Source organism: Amblyraja radiata, chromosome 26, assembly GCF_010909765.2.
Source record: "Amblyraja radiata isolate CabotCenter1 chromosome 26, sAmbRad1.1.pri, whole genome shotgun sequence".
NCBI lineage: Eukaryota > Metazoa > Chordata > Chondrichthyes > Rajiformes > Rajidae > Amblyraja > Amblyraja radiata.
In genome coordinates, this window is record NC_045981.1 from 3,460,365 (window position 1) to 3,478,908 (window position 18,544).

The 18,544-nt window shown below is 43.6% G+C and overlaps 1 protein-coding gene across 2 annotated transcripts in view; it reads left to right on the forward strand.

Moving 5' to 3' along the window:
- Positions 1-18,544, forward strand: part of b3gntl1 (UDP-GlcNAc:betaGal beta-1,3-N-acetylglucosaminyltransferase like 1) — a 218,849-nt gene that overhangs the window by 188,962 nt on the left and 11,343 nt on the right. For both annotated transcript variants that reach the window (XM_033044054.1, XM_033044055.1), the window contains 3 exons: positions 418-553; positions 5,344-5,412; positions 9,577-9,651. In XM_033044054.1, the coding sequence (XP_032899945.1) occupies positions 418-553; positions 5,344-5,412; positions 9,577-9,651 (280 nt within the window). The remainder of the gene's footprint in view (positions 1-417; positions 554-5,343; positions 5,413-9,576; positions 9,652-18,544) is intronic.

Below are 18,544 nucleotides of genomic sequence, written 5' to 3' on the forward strand. Positions count from 1 at the left end.
AAGAATTAATGACTGTGCGTATGTTCAAATATGTTTATCTGCCCCTGTGTTTGGAGCCATGGAAATCTAACTTGGTCCCAGTTGATGGAAATTCCATGAGTAAGTGTGCATCAGGTCTGTCACCCTGTTTTCTTTCTATACTTCTTCATTGTACTAGAAGTTTATTCTACTATAATAAAAAAAGAGGCCAACGTTGGTTTATTTTGGTGCAGTTGCTGATGTGATATATATCACTACCAGAGCTAAAATGTACGCACAAGTCTCAATGCAACACAAGTGCCTGATGGTATGTGAAAATTGCACCAGGCCCACTGTTGCACTAACATAACCAGCATGGATCTCGCCACTTTGCAAAGCCAAATATCGGCGATGATTTTGGCTGGAATACGTGTGATTCATTGCTCACTCTTTCCATAGGGAGACTATTTGGAAGGAACGTGTGGGGTTTCTGGAGGAGCGAGTTTTAAACAATTGGCCTTCATTTACCATTTGGAATGCTGGGAAACAGGGGAGGAAGTTGTACAGATGTCTGTCAGCTGCCAATCAGAAAAAGGTACGTGGAAACAAAAATCGTCATTGAAGGCCTACAATTCAGAACTAATTTATCAATGCTTCTTTTTGTACTTTCCAAAAGTTCCTTTTTTGTACTTATTGAGCTTATGTATGGTGTGATTTAAGTGAATTGCATGCAAAGCAGGGAATGTCACTGTGTCTAAGTACATGTGACTATAAAGTACCATTGAATCATTGAACTATTAAAATACTGTATCAAGATCTTGGTATTTATGACGCACTTTTCACTGTGGGAAAGGAAGAGATGTTATTAAAATGATAGCATAGATTTTCATGAGCACAATTCAGCTTGAAGCCAGGATGAGTGTGATCATCTAACCCATTATATTGCTGCTTTTCCCCTGTAATAATATAAAGACTACTTTTATAAGACCAACTTTTTATATGTTTTCTTAACCTGTTCAGTGCCACCCTGAGTATACTCGGGTCATGGCCAATAGTGTAGTGTGTAAAAAAACTTGGCAGTGTACAGGTTGCGAAGCTATATGTGAGTCATATTGGAGACATGAGAGACTGCATATGCTGGAATATTGAGCAAAGCACAAAGGGCCGACCCGGGGTCAGGTCCCCGGGCGCAGGGGAGATGAGACTTCCCCCCCCCCCCACCCGATACAGGAGCTTGATCGCCCCGATGAGGAGGTCCGCCGCTGGCGACGGTAGAAGATCGTTGCGTCAACGGAAAGTTAGAGGCCCCCGACCACTGGAGGACAAAGAAGGGAGTGATTGAACTTTTTTCCGCCTTCCATCACAGTGAGGAATGTGGAGGAGTCACTGTGGTGGATGTTTATGTTAACTAGGGACACTAAGGACAATTTTTACATTTACCAAGCCAATTAACCTACATACCTGTACGTCTTTGGAGTGTGGGAGGAAACCAAAGATCTCAGAGAAAACCCGCAGGTCACGGGGTGAACATACAAACTCCGTACAGACAGCACCCGTAGTCAGGATCGAACCTGGGTCTCCGGCGCTGCATTCACTGTAAGGCAATTTGCGGGGTTTTTTTTTTGTATTCCAATATCCACAGTTCCTTGTGTTTCCACAAAGCCGTGGAAACATACAGCATGGAAACAAGCGCCTCCGCCCGTAATCTTCATCATATCTTTTATATTCTGTGGTGTCTAACATGCTTAAATCAAATATGATGTCACATTGTTCCACAGACTTTCAGAACTTGTTCTCAACGAGTATTTTGCAAAACTTTGGTTTGAGATTTGGAAAATACGCTTTGATTTAAATGCAAAATCTGAATAAACCAAAGATTATATTCCTGCTGTAGATTCTATTTATAGTAAACTGCAAAGAGATAGTGGATACATTTTGGAATTTCCACTGATTAGAGATACTGTGTGAAAACAGGCCCTTCGGCCCACCGAGTCCACGCCAACCAACGATCCTACGCACACTAGGGCCAATTTACAATTAAATATTTGCTATATTTAAGCGGGAGTTAGATGTGGCCCTTGTGGCTAAAGGGATCAGGGGGTATGGAGAGAAGGCAGGTACGGGATACTGAGTTGGATGATCAGCCATGATCATATTGAATGGCGGTGCAGGCTCGAAGGGCCGAATGGCCTACTCCTGCACCTATTTTCTATGATTCTATTAGCCTACAAACCTGTACGTTTTTGGAATGGGGGAGGAATCTGAAGATCTCTGAGAAAACCCACGTGGTCACGTGGAAAAAGTACAAACTCCGAACAGACAAGCAACTGTAGCCAAGATCCAACCCGGGTCTCTAACGCTGCAAGGCAGCAACTCTACCGCAGCGCCCACAATGATGAAATATGTACGGAAGTAAACTTTGATGACATTTTTTTACGTAGTCCGTTTCGAAATGTTAACAATTGTGTTAGGGTTGCAGAGGTTGAGATAGTGTGCAGACTGATACTTGCTGAAATACTTGCAGCATGTATGTCACTCTGCATTTTGCACATTAATGGTCCAAGTGTCCTGAAAGGAATTCAAAGCTCTCCACTAATCTGATCAGAGGCGATGCAAACTATACGGGCCAAATGTCAGGGCAGGAAAATCAAATCCTGTTTCAGAAAAACAATATGCCAGTTCTCCAAAGCCAACCCCATTAGCATCTTTCTATTCTGTGTAACGGAGCTAATGTTACTTGCCCTTTAATGGCATGCTTCAGATTCCAGGGTTAATGAAAATATTGTGCATTCAGCACGTTAGTTATGAGGCTCTCAGTTGTGGTTCATTTGCAGGAGTCCGCTGTGCCTGTGGCTGGATTCCAGCACGGGGTTGTGTTGCTGTTAAGATTTTCTCTCCTACAATGGAACAGACTTTTTTTATACAAAAATTATGATTCATTAGATTTTTCCGCTGAAAGAAAATGTTAGCACACAACCAATTGTCCAGAGTTTATGAAGAGATATGCTGTGGTTTTATATCATATTTAAAAGGCAGATGTATTTATTGATCATCACACAAACCAACCTCCCTTCTATACCTTTATACCTCACGCTACCCGGGCAAGGCCAGCAGCATAATCAAGGACGAGTCGCACCCTGGCCACTCCCTCTTCGTCCCACTCCCATCTGGAAACTGGAAGTGTGAAAATGCACACCTCCAGTTTCAGGGACAGTTTCTTCTCAGCAGTTATCAGGCAACTGAATCAGCCTACCACAACCAGAGCAGCAGTGCTGAACTACCTCTTTGGTGACCCTCAGACTATCCTTGATCGGAGTTTGCTGGCTTTACCTTGCAATAAACGTTATTCCCCTATAATTTATCAATGACTCGATTGTAATCATGTATTGTCTTTCCACTGACAGGTTAGCACGCAGCAACAGCTTTTCGCTGTACCTCAGTACACGTGACAATAAACTAAACTAACTAGTATGATATGGCTGAATAGCACACAAGCAAAGTATTTCACTGTATCTTGGTATGTGTGACATTAATAAACTAATGACAATACCAAATTCAGATTCATAGACAATAGAATCAGTCCAGAACAGGCCTGCCATGAAGCATCTGAGGGCATCTTACATTTTTCGCAGCCGGCAAGAATATATTTACAGGCTTATTTGACCATCAGAAACATAGAAACATAGAAAATAGGTGCAGGAGGAGGCCATTCTGCCCTTCGATCCAGCACCGCCATTCATTGTGATCATGGCTGATCGTCCCCTATCAATAACCCGTGCCTGCCTTCTCCCCATATCCCTTGACTCCACTAGCCCCTAGAGCTCTATCTAACTTTCTCTTAAATCCATCCAGTGACTTGGCCTCCACTGCCCTTGATGGCAGGGAATTCCATAAATTCACAACTCTCTGGGTGAAAACGTTTTTTTCTCACCTCAGTCTTAAATGACCTCCCCTTTATTCTAAGACTGTGGCCCCTGGTTCTGGACTCGCCCAACATTGGGACCATTTTTCCTGCATCTAGCTTGTCCAGTCCTTTTATAAGTTGTTGTTTCCAAATATCTCTGCCCATTAATTAAAATATATTTAGTTAATTAAATAATATAGCTGAAAACACGTAAAACGTTAAAAAAAATAATTGATGGACCTCAATTAAAATCAATTAAAAATTTAAAAAGCTGTAAATTTGCTAACATTTGCCACTCACGGCCGAACCTTTCCTTTGAAATAATCGAACGTGCAGTTACGATGCCAGAACTATCATGGCACAGGTTCAGCGGCAGATTCCCCTGCCCAATTGGGTCAAAAATAATGCGTGGTTCCAAAACACAGTGTAGACGGTTCCCATAGAAATGGTCCACACCTGGCTGTAAGAAGTCCAGCTGTAAAGGTAGGTCTTTGCTCACTACTGATTTATTAAAGAGGGTCTCCATCTATGTTACAAGGTTCACCTTTGTATACAATCAGCGCAAAGCATAGATCGATCGATCGATTGATTGAATTGATTGAAAGATACAGCAGGAAAACAAACCCTTCGGACCACCAAGCCCACGCTGACCATCGATCACCTGTTCACTTTAATTCTATGTCATCGTACTTTTGCACCCACTCTTTTATGCCGAGGATGGGAGTCAGGAACCATAGGTTTAAGGCGCGGGAGAATGATCTAATAGGAACCTGATGGATAACTTTTTCACACAGAGGGTGGTGGATGTATGGAATGAGTTGTCAGCAGAGGTAGTTGAGGCAGGGACTATAACAACATTTAAAAGATAATTGGATGGGTGCACGGACAAGGAAAGGTTCAGAGAGATACGGGCCAATTGTGGACAGGTGGGACAAGTGTAGATGGGGCATTGTGGTCATTATGGGTAAATTGGTCTCGATCCAAAACGTCACCTATTCCTTCTCTCCAGAGATGCTGCCTGACCCGCTGAGTTACTCCAGCATTTTGTGTCTATCTACAATTGGGCCAGATCCCAGCTGTCTGACACTATGACACTCTCTATGCACTCTGGGTAATTTACAGAGGCCAGTTAACCCACAAGCCCGCATGACTTTGCGATGTGGGAGGTAACTGGAGCACCCGGAGCAAACCCATGTGGTCACAGGGAGAATGTGCAAACTCCACACAGACAGCACCCGAGGTTGGGATCAAACCCTGGCCTCGGGCAGTGGGAGGCAGTAGCTCTACCTACTGCAACACATTGCTACTGACAATCATTTGGGATTTACTGTGATAGTACTCGCAGAACTCAGAAATCCATATCTTTGAAATGTATAGATCTTCTATCCCAAGATTTCTCACACTTGCCTCTGTTTGAGTGTGATGTATTGGATTGCTTCGGTCTGTAGTAACTCTGCGGTCTCTGCCTTGTTTCTGCCTAGGTTGTCTCTTTTTGTGACGTGGATCAAAGTAAGATAACAAAGGGATTCTATACGTATGAAGAATCGAAGGTAAATTCCTGTTTGTGAACACTGCTTAATAACACATACATGTTTGCAGAAGTATACAGAGATCAGCAATAAAACAATCCCATGCCCATATCATTCCCTCTCTCACCACATCCACACCTGTAAATTGCTCGTATCTAAGCTTCCCCCCCCAGTCTAGTTTCAGTAAAAACACTGAATCAAGCACTTGAACAACTAATCTTTATTTTAACAAAACACAATTACAGTTCAACTACTGTACCTATCGCACCGCGGATTCGATCCTCGTATCTGCCTGATCAAGCCCTCTAGGACTCGCTCCAACAGAGACAATCCAGAAAGTCACGCAGTCCCAAGCGCTCTCCCAGAAGATCAACGCTGGACCTCGTGGCAGCTGACTTTTATAGGTCCCGGGACCTCGAGGGGCCGAACCACATGGGGGTGGTCTTTTAATAATCCAATTACAGATATTGATTAACTTAACAGACATTTCCCTAACCCAATAATACAGCAGCTTATACATTGTATAAAATAAGAAATCTCTCGACGGAAGCAAACACGAAGAAACATGTGCCCTGAGATTCAAACAATTTCTCCAAGGCTCAACAGTTCGACCAATCATCAATTAACATGATAACCGTCTCGCAACATTATTTATACTGTTTACAATGCTTGTGCAGCGATCCAATAGAAAGGATGCATTTAAGGTTAGTTTGCAAAACCACTATACATGTTATCAATTTAAGAGAACACCTGGACCCCTCACCACCGTGCATATCAGCCTGAGCCTAGACTGGCTGGCACCAATCAAAGCCTGTAAAGTTCAGCTGACAAGGATTAAGCAATTCTGACAAGTGCAGGGATCCTCCATTTTATGGTGTCTTTAATTTAGCCAATATTAACACACCCACCCTTCATATCCCACCCCCACATTATCCCCTCTCAACTCTGACCACCCCCTCACTTCCACAGCCACATACCCATCTTTGCAGCCCAAGCCCTCTCACCTCCACGCCATCACATCACACCCCATCCCCACTCCCCTTGAGAGGCACAAAATGCTGGAGTCACTCAGCAGGGCAGGCTGCATCTCTGGCGAGAAGGAATGGGTGATGTTTCGGGTCGAGACCCCTCTTCAGACCTCCTTCAGACCTCATCCCCTTACATCCATTCAGTTGTTCAAACAGTAATATTCCAGTGTGCAGTTCATACACGTTTAAGGCTCTGGGTCTCCAGAATCCATGTTGGTTTCACCCATTAATTCTCTAAAAGTGTTCCCTGTCCTGGTTTAGGATGAGAAAGACCTGATTGAAGGGGATCCAATATCTTCCCATGAATTACATCTTTCTATTCTCCCATGATTTGTTGGTATTCACAGCACATGTATGGGCTAGTCCAACATGATGTTTAATGGAAGAAAATGCACTGTGCCATAATATGTGGCATTCCCTTCTAATCTAATTTAGTTTAGTTTAGAGATACAGTGTGGAAACAAGCCCTTCGGCCCACTCGAATCTGCACTAAACAGCGATCCCCATACACCACTTCTATCCTACCCACCAGGGACCATTTACAGAAGCCAATTAATCTGTATGTCTTTGGAACGTGGGAAGAAACCCACTTGGTCACAGGGAGAACATACATACTCCGCACAGACAGCACACATAGTCAGGGTCGAACCCGTGTGTCTCTGGCGCTGTAGGGCAGAATTATACCGTAGAACCACTCTGCTGCCCAAGTGATTTTCTTCAAATTATTTTCCAATGAGCCTGTGGTTATGAGATCGTGCGTTACACTCATCTTCTTGGAGTCTTTTCTTACGCCATTGAGACGTTGAAGTGCTTAAACAGTAAGATCTGGAGGGAAAGGAAACATTTTTATAACACTTCAGTTTCTGCCTGAAATCCTCAGTGGTTCTTTTCACATTGTCAACACCATCTATTATCAATCCTTTGATGATATTATAGCTTTATAATTAATACCCAAATGTCCGTTAAGGCTACCTTTTATGTGTGTTGATAGCTTAATACTGTGTAACTTGAGAGAGCGGAGCCTGGAATATCATCTTCACAAACTAGTTTAGGGATTATAAAACAGTAAAGATTAATGATAAGATCCAAATGAAACTTAACTATACAGTTTATAGTAATATCATTTTGCACGTTGGTAAGAATCACTGGCTGGTACAAATTTAACCCCGGGTCTGAAGAAGGGTTTCGGCCCGAAACGTTGCCTATTTCCTTCGCTCCATAGATGCTGCTGCACCCGCTGAGTTTCTCCAGCTTTTTATTGTGTGCCTTCGATTTTCCAGCATCTGCAGTTCCTTCTTTAATACAGATTTAACCCTCTGATTACTTGATTTCCCTTGCAGTTCTATGTTTAGGACATTTGGGCTTCTGTGTTTCAACGATACTGAACACTAGACATTTGATTACACACACCACACAGTATGTTTTTGACCGTATATCCACAGAGGTTCAATGGAATATTCGTCGACATAGGGTTTCCTCCAGGTGCCCCAGTTCCCCCCCACATCCCAAAGACGTGCAGGTTTGAAGGTTCTTGCTCCTGGTATGTGGGGAATGGATGCGAAAGTGGAATAATGTAGAACTAGTGTGAACAGGTGATCAATGGGCGGCATGGACTCGACGGGCTAACACACCTGTTTCCAAGCAGTATCGCTAAATTAAACTAAGCCAACTGACAGATTAAGAATAGAATTAGACACACCACCCAGAGATAAGATTTTTTCCTCCTACAAGGTGACCTTGACCATAATTTGTTCTAACATCTGCATTTGCACCATATCACCACAGGGTCTTGGTGAGGTTAACCATTCTTCCTGACACACAACAAGGGGCAGCGGTAGAGTTGTTGTCTTATAGCGCTCACAGCGTCAGAGCCAGGTTCGATCCCGACTATGGGCGCTGTCTGTACGGAGTTTGTACGTTCTCCCCGTGACTGCGTGGGTTTCCTCCGAAATCTTCGGTTTCCTCCCACATTCCAAAGACGTGCAGGTTTGTAGGTTAATTGACTCGGTGTAAATGTAAATTGTCCCTCGTGAGTGTAGGATAGTGAGAATGTGTGAGGATCGCTGGTCGGTGTAGACCCGGTGGGACGAAGGGCCTGTTTCCACGATGTATCGCCAAACTAAATAACAAGTTATTGGAGTAACTCAGCGGAATTCGTCCAGTAGCTTGTTTTTTTGTAGCAGATCCCAGCGTGTATGCATCCCGTTATCTTCTGTGCCGAGCCGTTTAACTTGATCCTCATCTGACAATCAATTGGATTTCCTGAATAACTGAGATACCCTGGGCCAGAGGCAGTCGTAATGATAAAACACTTTCTAGCGACCGAAGAATATTTCCCTGTAGGTAGTCGACATATTTCTATCATTGAATATTTTACCATATGCAGTAAGCCGTAAATCTCTTATAGAATATGGCCAGCAATATGATCTGCCAATATAGAGACTCAGGGAACTGCAGAAGCTGGAATCTTGAGCAAAAACACAGTGCCGGAGGAATTCAGCAGGTCAGGCAGCATCTGGGGAAGGAATGAGCAGGCAACTTTTCAGGTCGAGACCCTTCTCCAGACCATCCCGCAGATTCCTCCAGCACTTTGTGATTTCCAAAGTATATCTTTGACCACATGGCAATGCTTATTTTCATTTTCACAATCCACTTGTTAGCCCTTGCTCCTCCCCTTCCTATCTCTCCCTCAGCCCTCGGGCTCCTCCTCCTCCTTTTTCCTTTCTTCTACCCCCCCCCCCCCACCCCCGATCAGTCTGAAGAAGGGTTTTGGCTTGAAACGTTGCCTATTTCCTTCGCTCCATAGATGCTGCTGCACCCACTGAGTTTCTCCAGCATTTTTGTGTACCATCCACTTAGGAACAAAACTGGTTTATTGTCTAACTTCCAAAGGTTAATCCATGATTAAAATATAGATTCAACTCTTGAAATCTACAAGTGCACACAGTATATTCAAGGTGTTGCACATTTACAGATTCTCTTAGAAAACAGCAACTATAACACACTTGCCATCCAGTAAAATTTCAAATGATTTTATGTTGGTAGAAGTCCCTGTTTCTCTTTGTTCATCAGCCTGTCTGACCGGATTCCTTGTCAGTTCAGTATTCTGCTAGAATAAACACCGCGGAACCCTGACAAATGTTCTTGCTTCTTCTAGATCGAACCAAAGCCCCAAATTCCCATTTGCCATTTCATGGAAGCCAGACCTCCTTTCATCATCTGTGTGAAACTGGTGAGTGGATACTATTCTTTTTTTTAAGCAATACAATTAAGAGTTACGAGAATTATCCCAGGAATGAGTGGGTAAACTTATGATGAGCGTTTGACGGCACTGGGCCTGTACTCGCTGGAGTTTAGAAGGATGAGGGGGCACCTCATTTAAAGTTACCGAATAGTGAAAGTGCTGGATAATGTGGATGTGGAGAGGGTGTTTCCACTAGTGGGAGAGTCTAGGACCATAGGTCGTAGCATCAGAATTAATGGACGTTCCTTTAGGAAAAAGTTGAGGAGGAATTTCTTTAGTCAGAGGGTAGTGAATCTGTGCAATTCATTGCCACAGAAGGCTGTGGAGAAGGCAGAAGAATGGGGTTAGGAGGGAGACATAGATCAGCCATGATTGAATGGCGGAGTACTTTTGGTGGGCCGAATGGCCTAATTCTGCTCCTATCACATGATATGAACATGAAAAAATGATTAGCGCAGCAATGAAAAGATAAAAATGGTCTCTTTACAAACAAACCAGTGCTGTATTTCGATCCCTCCCTCCACCTGCTTCATTGGAAATTTTATCGTGCTACTCTGTATCATCTAAAGAAAAGATTATTTTAAAATGTATTGGTGTATTAATGGACATTAACAGCCTCAGAAAATGTACCATTCTAGAACCACCAAAGTCCCCAGGATGCTGAATTGTTGGACTATTCATGTTTGACTGTTTAGTTATCCATTTTCTACCTGACCTGGGAATGTTTGATGTTAAAATTACATCAAATCTGGAAAAAAGAATACAAATGTTAAAGCGAAAGGCTGCAGATGTTGGAGAACTAAAATAAAGGCAAAAATAAAATTGCTGCTGTGTTCTTAAAAGACAATGGTGTCGGATTACTATGAGGCCACTATGTCTGCTATTACCAAAATCCATGATATAGAGGCTCGTAATAATGAGAGCAGACTGGCGGTGCTTTAAGGTGATGAAAGGTTGTGTTGAGCTCAGTATCTTGACAAACACGTTTGAATATTATTGAATAGTTCAACTTCTCTATTTAAACATTGAGACAGTAGTTGTTTTTTGCAAGTTAATAGGATATAGAGGCCACAACATAAGATGTTCCACTTCAGCACAGTCCAGTATGAAGGTTCCACAGAGCATTAGCATCTCTAACAGAGGGGGGAAAAGGGACATCAGTTATTTCAGTAGATGCAACACAGGAATATTACAGAAATACTCTGGGTTCCATCCTTGGCTTCCTGTCAGTGGTTGACCTGCACACTGAGAACATGGTCCAGCTCCCACTCATAGAGGAGGCTTGTAGTCACCTGCCACTTAATCTCAGCGAGCGGTAGTAATGTAACCGCAGAAGGGCCACAACAGAGGTTGACATTATTTTAAGAGATGACATGTCCCTAAAAATCACTAACTCGTTCCAATCTTCCCCTGGGGCGGGTAAGCCTCCGCACAATACTCATTCATCACTTTTTAATTAACGCAGAGTTATATTTTCTTTATATTTCCAACAACATAAAACTGATTGAGAACAGGTGCGAAAAGCATGTGTACTCAATAAACACGAGTCCGACTGAACACAACCGATGGGCAGCTACAGACAGAACTTGTTTACATTTAATCAATTTATGATCTATCCGTGCGTATAGTTTAATATAAGTTGTAGATCGGGTGTGGGAGCAGAGTCGTTATGATCCTTGTTTAATAATCCTGAGGTCAGGACTAATGATCTCAGGGCAAGAGTTTAAATTTCCTCGTGCGGGCTGAGGAATTTAACCTCAATTAATTAAATACATCTGGAGTACATCGCAGGTTGCTGATGAAAGGACTCAATTGCTATTAAATCCATTGATTCAGTTGCTTTGGTGAAGAAAATCTATCATTATTACTTGGTGTGCCCTGTGTGTAACTGCAGGTCAATTCTGAACCATTCCATAACGTCAGCAACTCAATTAAATGGAAGATAGAGATAAAAGGAATTGCAGATGCTGGTTTACAAAAAAAAGACACAAAGTGTGGGAGTAACTCAGCACGTCAGGCAGCATCTCTGGACAACAAGGATAGATGATGTTTCACGTCAGGACCCTTTTTACAATGAAAGGTGAACTTAAAACTTAATGAAGTAAATGAAGATGGTTCACTTCATTCTTCTCAGGCAACCAGAGAGTGACAATAAATACGGTGGCACAGTGGCGCAGCGATAGAGTTGCTGCTTTACAGCGCCAGAGGCCCAGGTTCGATCCCGACTACGGGTGCTGTCTGTACAGAGTTGTACGTTCTCCCTGTGACCGCGCGGGTTTTCTCCTGGTGCTCCGGTTTCCTCCCACGCTCCAAAGACGTACAGGTTCGTAGATTAATTGGCTATGTTAATTGTTAATTGTTCCTAGTGTGTAGCATAGTGCTAGTGTAGGGGGTGATTGCTGGTTGGTGCAGACTCGGTGGGCCAAAGGGCCTCTTTCTGCTCTCTATCTCTATAGTCTAAATGCTGTTCTTCTATCCATGTATATTGTCACATTCTGCACCTTTTGTGTCAGGTATAGTTGGTAATGTTCTGTATGTACTTACCACGTACACAGGTCACACTAAACCTAAAGTACCCAGGCCCTGGCTGCAGTACTAGTGCACTTTCATTTTTATCTTCAACTCACGCTTCTACACTTGGCCCAGACTGCTCTACGTGAGATTTAAAATAAATGTTTCTTGGTTTAATCCTTGAATCCCAGCTCATTTTGACCTGAGAACAGATTCAGTTTAGCAGCAATTTGAATTAATTTCCTGATGCAGGATCATCATTTTATTTTCAATGAAAGCATTGGACAAAATATTTTAATTTGCAATGGGATAGTTTAGTTTAGAGATACAGTGCTGAAACAGGCACTTCGGCCCACAAAGTCCATGCCGACCCAGCACATTAACACTATCCAACACATACTAGGGGGCAATTTACAATTTTACCAAGCCAATTAACCTACAAACCTGCACGTCTTTGGAGTGTGGGAGGAAACCGAAGATCTCATCGAAAGCCCACACAGGTCCTGGGTAGAACGTACAGACAAACACCTGTAGTCAGGATCGAACCTAGTTCTCTGGTGCTGTAAGTCAGCCACTTTATCACTGCGCCACTGTGGTGCCCTATTACTGTTGTAATAATATCCTGTCTAAGTGTTATGATGTGTGTACTCACATTTTACCTAATGTTTTATTGACTCCATTTGCAAAGAAAAAAAAAGTTTGCCTATTGAAAACTCCCCCTACAAATTCAGGAGTGACTAGCAATAACTGCTTATAAAGTTATGGCTGGTGAGAAGAATCTATCCATCTATTCTCCCAATGATATCTGAAAAATTGTTGCAGATGTTAAATGTTTAATGGATGTTAATGTTCTATGTGAGTCAATGCTGTCAACTGTTTGGGTGTAGCACCTCAATGCAAACCCTAAATCATGCTAAAGTCTGTTATATCTACTAAGGGATGCACCTGTTGTTAATGTTGCGCGATTGTAGATCTTTTCTAAAGTTGCAGGAATGTATCTTTGGCACTCTCCCACAAAATGCTCCGTAGGGTATTTCACTGTAGAGAAATATAAAGAGAGTGCTGTGCAAATTGTTTTTCCGATTTACACATAAATATGATTCAGAGGCAGATCATTGCAGCCAGGGTACGATGAATCATCAGTTTGAATCATGATCAGAAAATGCAGATGCTCTGTGTTTCTATTCTTCCTTTAATTATTTCTAAGCAAGTCAGTATGTTCCCGGGTGCATTATAAAGAGCACCATACTTGCATTGTGTTTTAAGGCCTGTAACACATTGACAGGTCTGATGAAAATCAAAGTCATATAAAGACTGAGTGATTCTGCTTTAAAGAATCTTAATGTCATTCTCAAGCACTCTTACGGGCGGCAGCGGTAGAGTTGCTGCCTTACACGCTTGCAGCGCCAGGGACCCGTGTTCGATCCTGACTACGGGTGCTGTCTGTACAGAGTTTGTACGTTCTCCCCGTGACCTGCGTGGGTTTCCTCGTTCATCAATTCGGGCAGCACGGTGGAGCAGCGGTGGAGTTGCTGCCTTACACGCTTGCAGCGCCAGGGACCCGTGTTCGATCCCGACTACGGGTGCTGTCTCTACAGAGTTTGTACGTTCTCCCCGTGACCTGCGTGGGTTTCCTCGTTCATCAATTCGGGCAGCACGGTGGAGCAGCGGTGGAGTTGCTGCCTTACAACGCTTGCAGCGCCAGAGACCCGTGTTCGATCCCGACTACGGGTGCTGTCTGTACAGAGTTTGTACGTTCTCCCCGTGACCTGTGTGGGTTTTATCAGAGATCTTCGGTTTCCTCCAACACTCCAAAGACGTACAGGTTTGTAGGCTAATTAGCTTGGTAAATGTAAAAATTGTCCCTGTTGTGTGTAGGGAGTGTTAATGTGCGGGGATCGCTGGTCAGCGCAGACCCGGTGGGCCGAAGGGCCTGTTCCCGCGCTGTATCTCTCAAACTAAAACTAAAACTAATCTAAGCATCAAGTAACTCAGGTACACAAATGTTTGCTGAGCAAATTTACGTTAAATATTGACGTTATTATGAAGTATGATACTTGTTCAGTTTGTTCTTTTAGTAATACATGAAACACATTCTCCATTATTGTAGAGTCGCCATGGTACAACTGAATATAGTTTATCATTGTTTTAATGGAAATGATATTCAATTTAATATAAAGAGATTAGACCTGTCAATAAAATCATAGAAAGGAAATGAGGCCTAAAAAGTAAGCAGCATATGATTTAAATTACAAGCAGTAATCTCTGGTTCCATAATGCTTATATCCCCTATTGGGAAGTTGAATTATGAAAATCTGCAGGGTCTTGATTTTTTTCCATTTACTTAAACCCCACAAGATAATCTCGCTGCTTTGTGAAAAATTGCTTTTTCATTTGTTGACTTCTAACGTTTAGAGCGGAGGTACGAACCCTTCTGTGATTTTTTTTTTTTTCCCTTAAGTCTTCTGGTTTGCACCAGTTTCGAGAACTACAAAAGAATTGTGCACATTCTCCAAAAGCTATTAGTCAGCAATCCTGAACTCCCTGAGTCGCACCTCATTCAACAAGAGGAGCAGCCAGCTCAGCACAAGCCATGATAATTGCCAGGTTTCTGCTTGGAGTCCGAAATGAAAGATTCCCTGAACAGGGAGTAACTCAATGCAGGATTTGTCTTTGAACAACAGAATGCTTAGTCAGTTGGGAGGTCGTGATGTTAAATCTGCCTGAATTTCAAATCATAGTGTTTGTGTCATCGCTGAATAACATAGGAATCGACAACATGCACTCTTTTCCAAACACACTTTATTTACTTATACACAAGGGCAGCGGCACAGTTACAAATACCACACTGCTCTAAATTCAACTCAAAGAATGTCAACTTTTGTACAGACATTTAATCAATTGGAATTTTGTGGAATCAATTGGAACCTACTTATCTAATTGACATATTTGCACAAAAGTCAAGTGCTGCCTGAAATTTAAAAATATACCTTTGTATAATTAAGTGTGCCGTCCGTCCAGTTCAATACAGGTCCCACCCGGAGTTTCCCCAGCTTTGAATTCTAGCCTGTGCTGAGTGAGTTGACTTCACCTGAGTCACAAGTGTGGTCTCTATAATTGAACAGGGACAATGATCACATTGCACCCAGCCATTGTGCTCAGTCAAGGGTTGGATTGGCCTTAGATCAAGGATCTTACTGCAGATACTCACGTTAGAAATTGTGCTCTTCACAATCTGAATATGAAAGTTAGGAATGGCAGAAATTGTTTATTTAAAGAAAGTTAAACAGAACAGTTATATGCAACACGCACCTTTCACAAAGTAAAATGTCCCAACGTATAGAGTCATACAACGAAGAAACAAGCCCTTCAGTCCTACTTGCCCACACTGTCCACCAAGCCCCATCCACACTAGTCTCACCTGCCTGCGTTTGGCCCATATCCCTCTTAACCTATCTTATCCATGTACCTGTTTAAATGTTTCTGAAGTGTTGTTGACAGCACCTGCCTCAACAACCTCCTCCGCCACACTTTCGGGGGAATTTCCGGGGGAGATTTCAAGAGCGCTCTCGTTATTTTATCCGGATCAAAGGAGGGGCTGGACAAGTTCCCGGAAAATTGGTGGGGGACCTGTACAGGGATAAGTATTTGAAATGACCAGACCACTTGTCCACAATTTGTGTGAAAAGTATCAGGAATTTCCATTAAGTCAGTTGAATGTTTCCAGAAAGTATTTTGCAAGGGGCATTTCTGGTGGCCCGAAACGTTGCCTATTTCCTTCGCTCCATAGATGCTGCTGCACCCGCTGAGTTTCTCCAGCTTTTTTGTGTACAACAGAATTAATGTGCCATGTCGAAGACCATTCACCTGAATTAACACAACATGTGGTGACTCTACATCAATTCTAATGCTACATGTGATCGAACTTAGAAGTCCCAAACTATAACTTCCAAAGGTACACAAAAACGCTGGAGAAACTCAGCGGGTGCAGCAGCATCTATGGAGCGAAGGAAATAAGCGACGTTTCAGGTCGAAACCCTTCTTCAGACTGATTCAGACTTCCAAAGGGTCTTTTATCAGTGCAGGTAGATTGTTTTTACATTGATTAACCTGGTATTCCTTTGAATACAACACTAAAGTTCAGAAAACCTTGTATCTTTTCACAAAAGAAGTTAACTCTATGCTTTATATTTTAAGTGACAATAGTGAGCTGAAGAAAGTCATCGCTAGTTTAGTTTAGAGAAACAGCGCGGAAACAGGCCCTTCAGCCCACTGAGTCCATGCCGACCAGCAATGCCAGTACACTAGCACTATCCTACACACACCAGGGACAATTTACAACTTTACCAAGCTACTTACCCTACAAACCTGCTTGTACGTCTTTGGAGTGTGAGTGGAAAATCATTTTTTACACAGAGAGTGATGAACCTGTGGAATTCTCTGCCACAGAAGGTAGTTGAGGCCAGTTCATTGGCTATATTTAAGAGGGAGTTAGATGTGGCCGTAATGGCTAAAGGGATCAGGGGGTATGGAGAGAAGGCAGGGATGGGATACTGAGTTGGATGATCAGCCATGACCATATCGAATGGCGGTGCAGGCTCGAAGGGCCGAATGGCCTACTCCTGCACCTATTTTCTATGTTTCTATGAAACCAGAGCACCCGGAGAAAACCCACACAGATCATAGGGAGAACTTACAAACTCCATACAGACAGCACCCGTAGTCAGGATCATACACAGATCTCTGGCGCTGTAAGGCAGCAACTCTACCACTGCGCCACCGTGCCACCCGACAGTCATTGCTACTCGAGAATGAATTGTTAATCACTCCAGGTGTTATATTTAGGGCTAGGTTAATAATCAGAGGAAGTCGCAGTGCAAGGTAGACAAAAATGCTGGAGAAACTCAGCGGGTGAGGCAGCATCTATGGAGCGAAGGAAAAAGGCAACATTTCGGGCCGAAACCCTTCTTCACAGTGCAAGATTTGTCTCCAAAACTTCCTTTGTACAATACAATACAATACAATACAATACAATTTATTGTCATTTGAGCCTCAGTGAGGCTCAAATGAAATTCTGTTTCCACAGCCATACAAACAAAGACAATTTCCTAGACATACACACAATTTAATTCACACAAACATCCATCACAGTGGACCCACTGTGATGGAAGGCAAAGTCTTTTCTCTCCCTGTTCTCCATGTCTCTCCCGATGTCGAAGCCCCAGGCGGGCGATGATTAGTCCCGCGGCCATTTTAGGCCGTGCCGGGCGATTTACGGCCCCGCTCCCGGTCTAAATGTCACAAAGTTGGAGCCCCCGGCGGGCGCTGGAATGTCCCACGGCCATGAAGCCGTGCCGGGCGATGTACGTCCCCGCTCCGGGTCGTTCCAACCCCGCGACACGGGCTGGAGAAGTCGCGTTGCGGGAGCTCCGGGAAGCGGTCTCTCTCTCCCCCCCGGACCCGCGAGCTCCCAATGTCCCGACTGTCCACCGGACCTGCGGCTGCGGTGCTGGAGCCTCCGAGCCCCAGGAGTCGAGTCGCAGCAGCGAGTCACCACCGCTCCCCACGCTCCGAGGCCGGCCAGCCCCACGATGGTGAGTAGTCCGCAGCTCCGCAGTCTCCCGAGCCCCCGGGTCGTTCAGGCTGGAGGCCGCTCCACGGTGCTAGGCCCCAACGGAGACCCGACAGGGAAAAGGTCGGGTCTCCCGAATGTATGTAACAAGAACATGAGTACCAGGGTTGGTTCAGCAACACTCAAACTGAAACAGGTAAAATCATTATTTGATGTAGAAATCTGATGAGATTCTGTTTGGTTAAATAAAAATTCAGCTGGTGGAAAGACACAAAATGCTGGAGTAACTCAGCGGGACAGACGGCATATCTGGAGAGAAGGAATGGGTTAATCTGAGGGAAATCTGGCCTCATTGTGGAGAAGTGCCAAACGCAAATTGGGTGTTAATCTGTCCCTCTTGCCAGCATGCAAGATTCCTGCTACTGTTTACAAAGCTGTGAAAAATAAATTTGTGCTTCAAACAGGAATGGAGATCACTCTTGGAAGTTGATGAATACCATCCCGATACTGCCATACAGTTGACCCCTAGTGCTTTCCCGAATCAATTGCTAGCTGAATAAGTCTTCCTCTATCTGAAAGGAAATTCAATCCCCAAAGAAAGAGCAGCACCGTGGCAGAGCTGGTAATGCTGCTGTCTCTCAGTGTTGGAGATCCGAGTTCGATCCTGACCTCTGATCCTGTGCTGCCTGTGTGGAGTTTGCACATTATCCCTGTGACGGCGTGGATTTCTTCCGCCTGCTCCAGTTTCCCCTCACATCCCAAATAAAACATGCGGATTTGTAGGTTATTTGGCCTCTG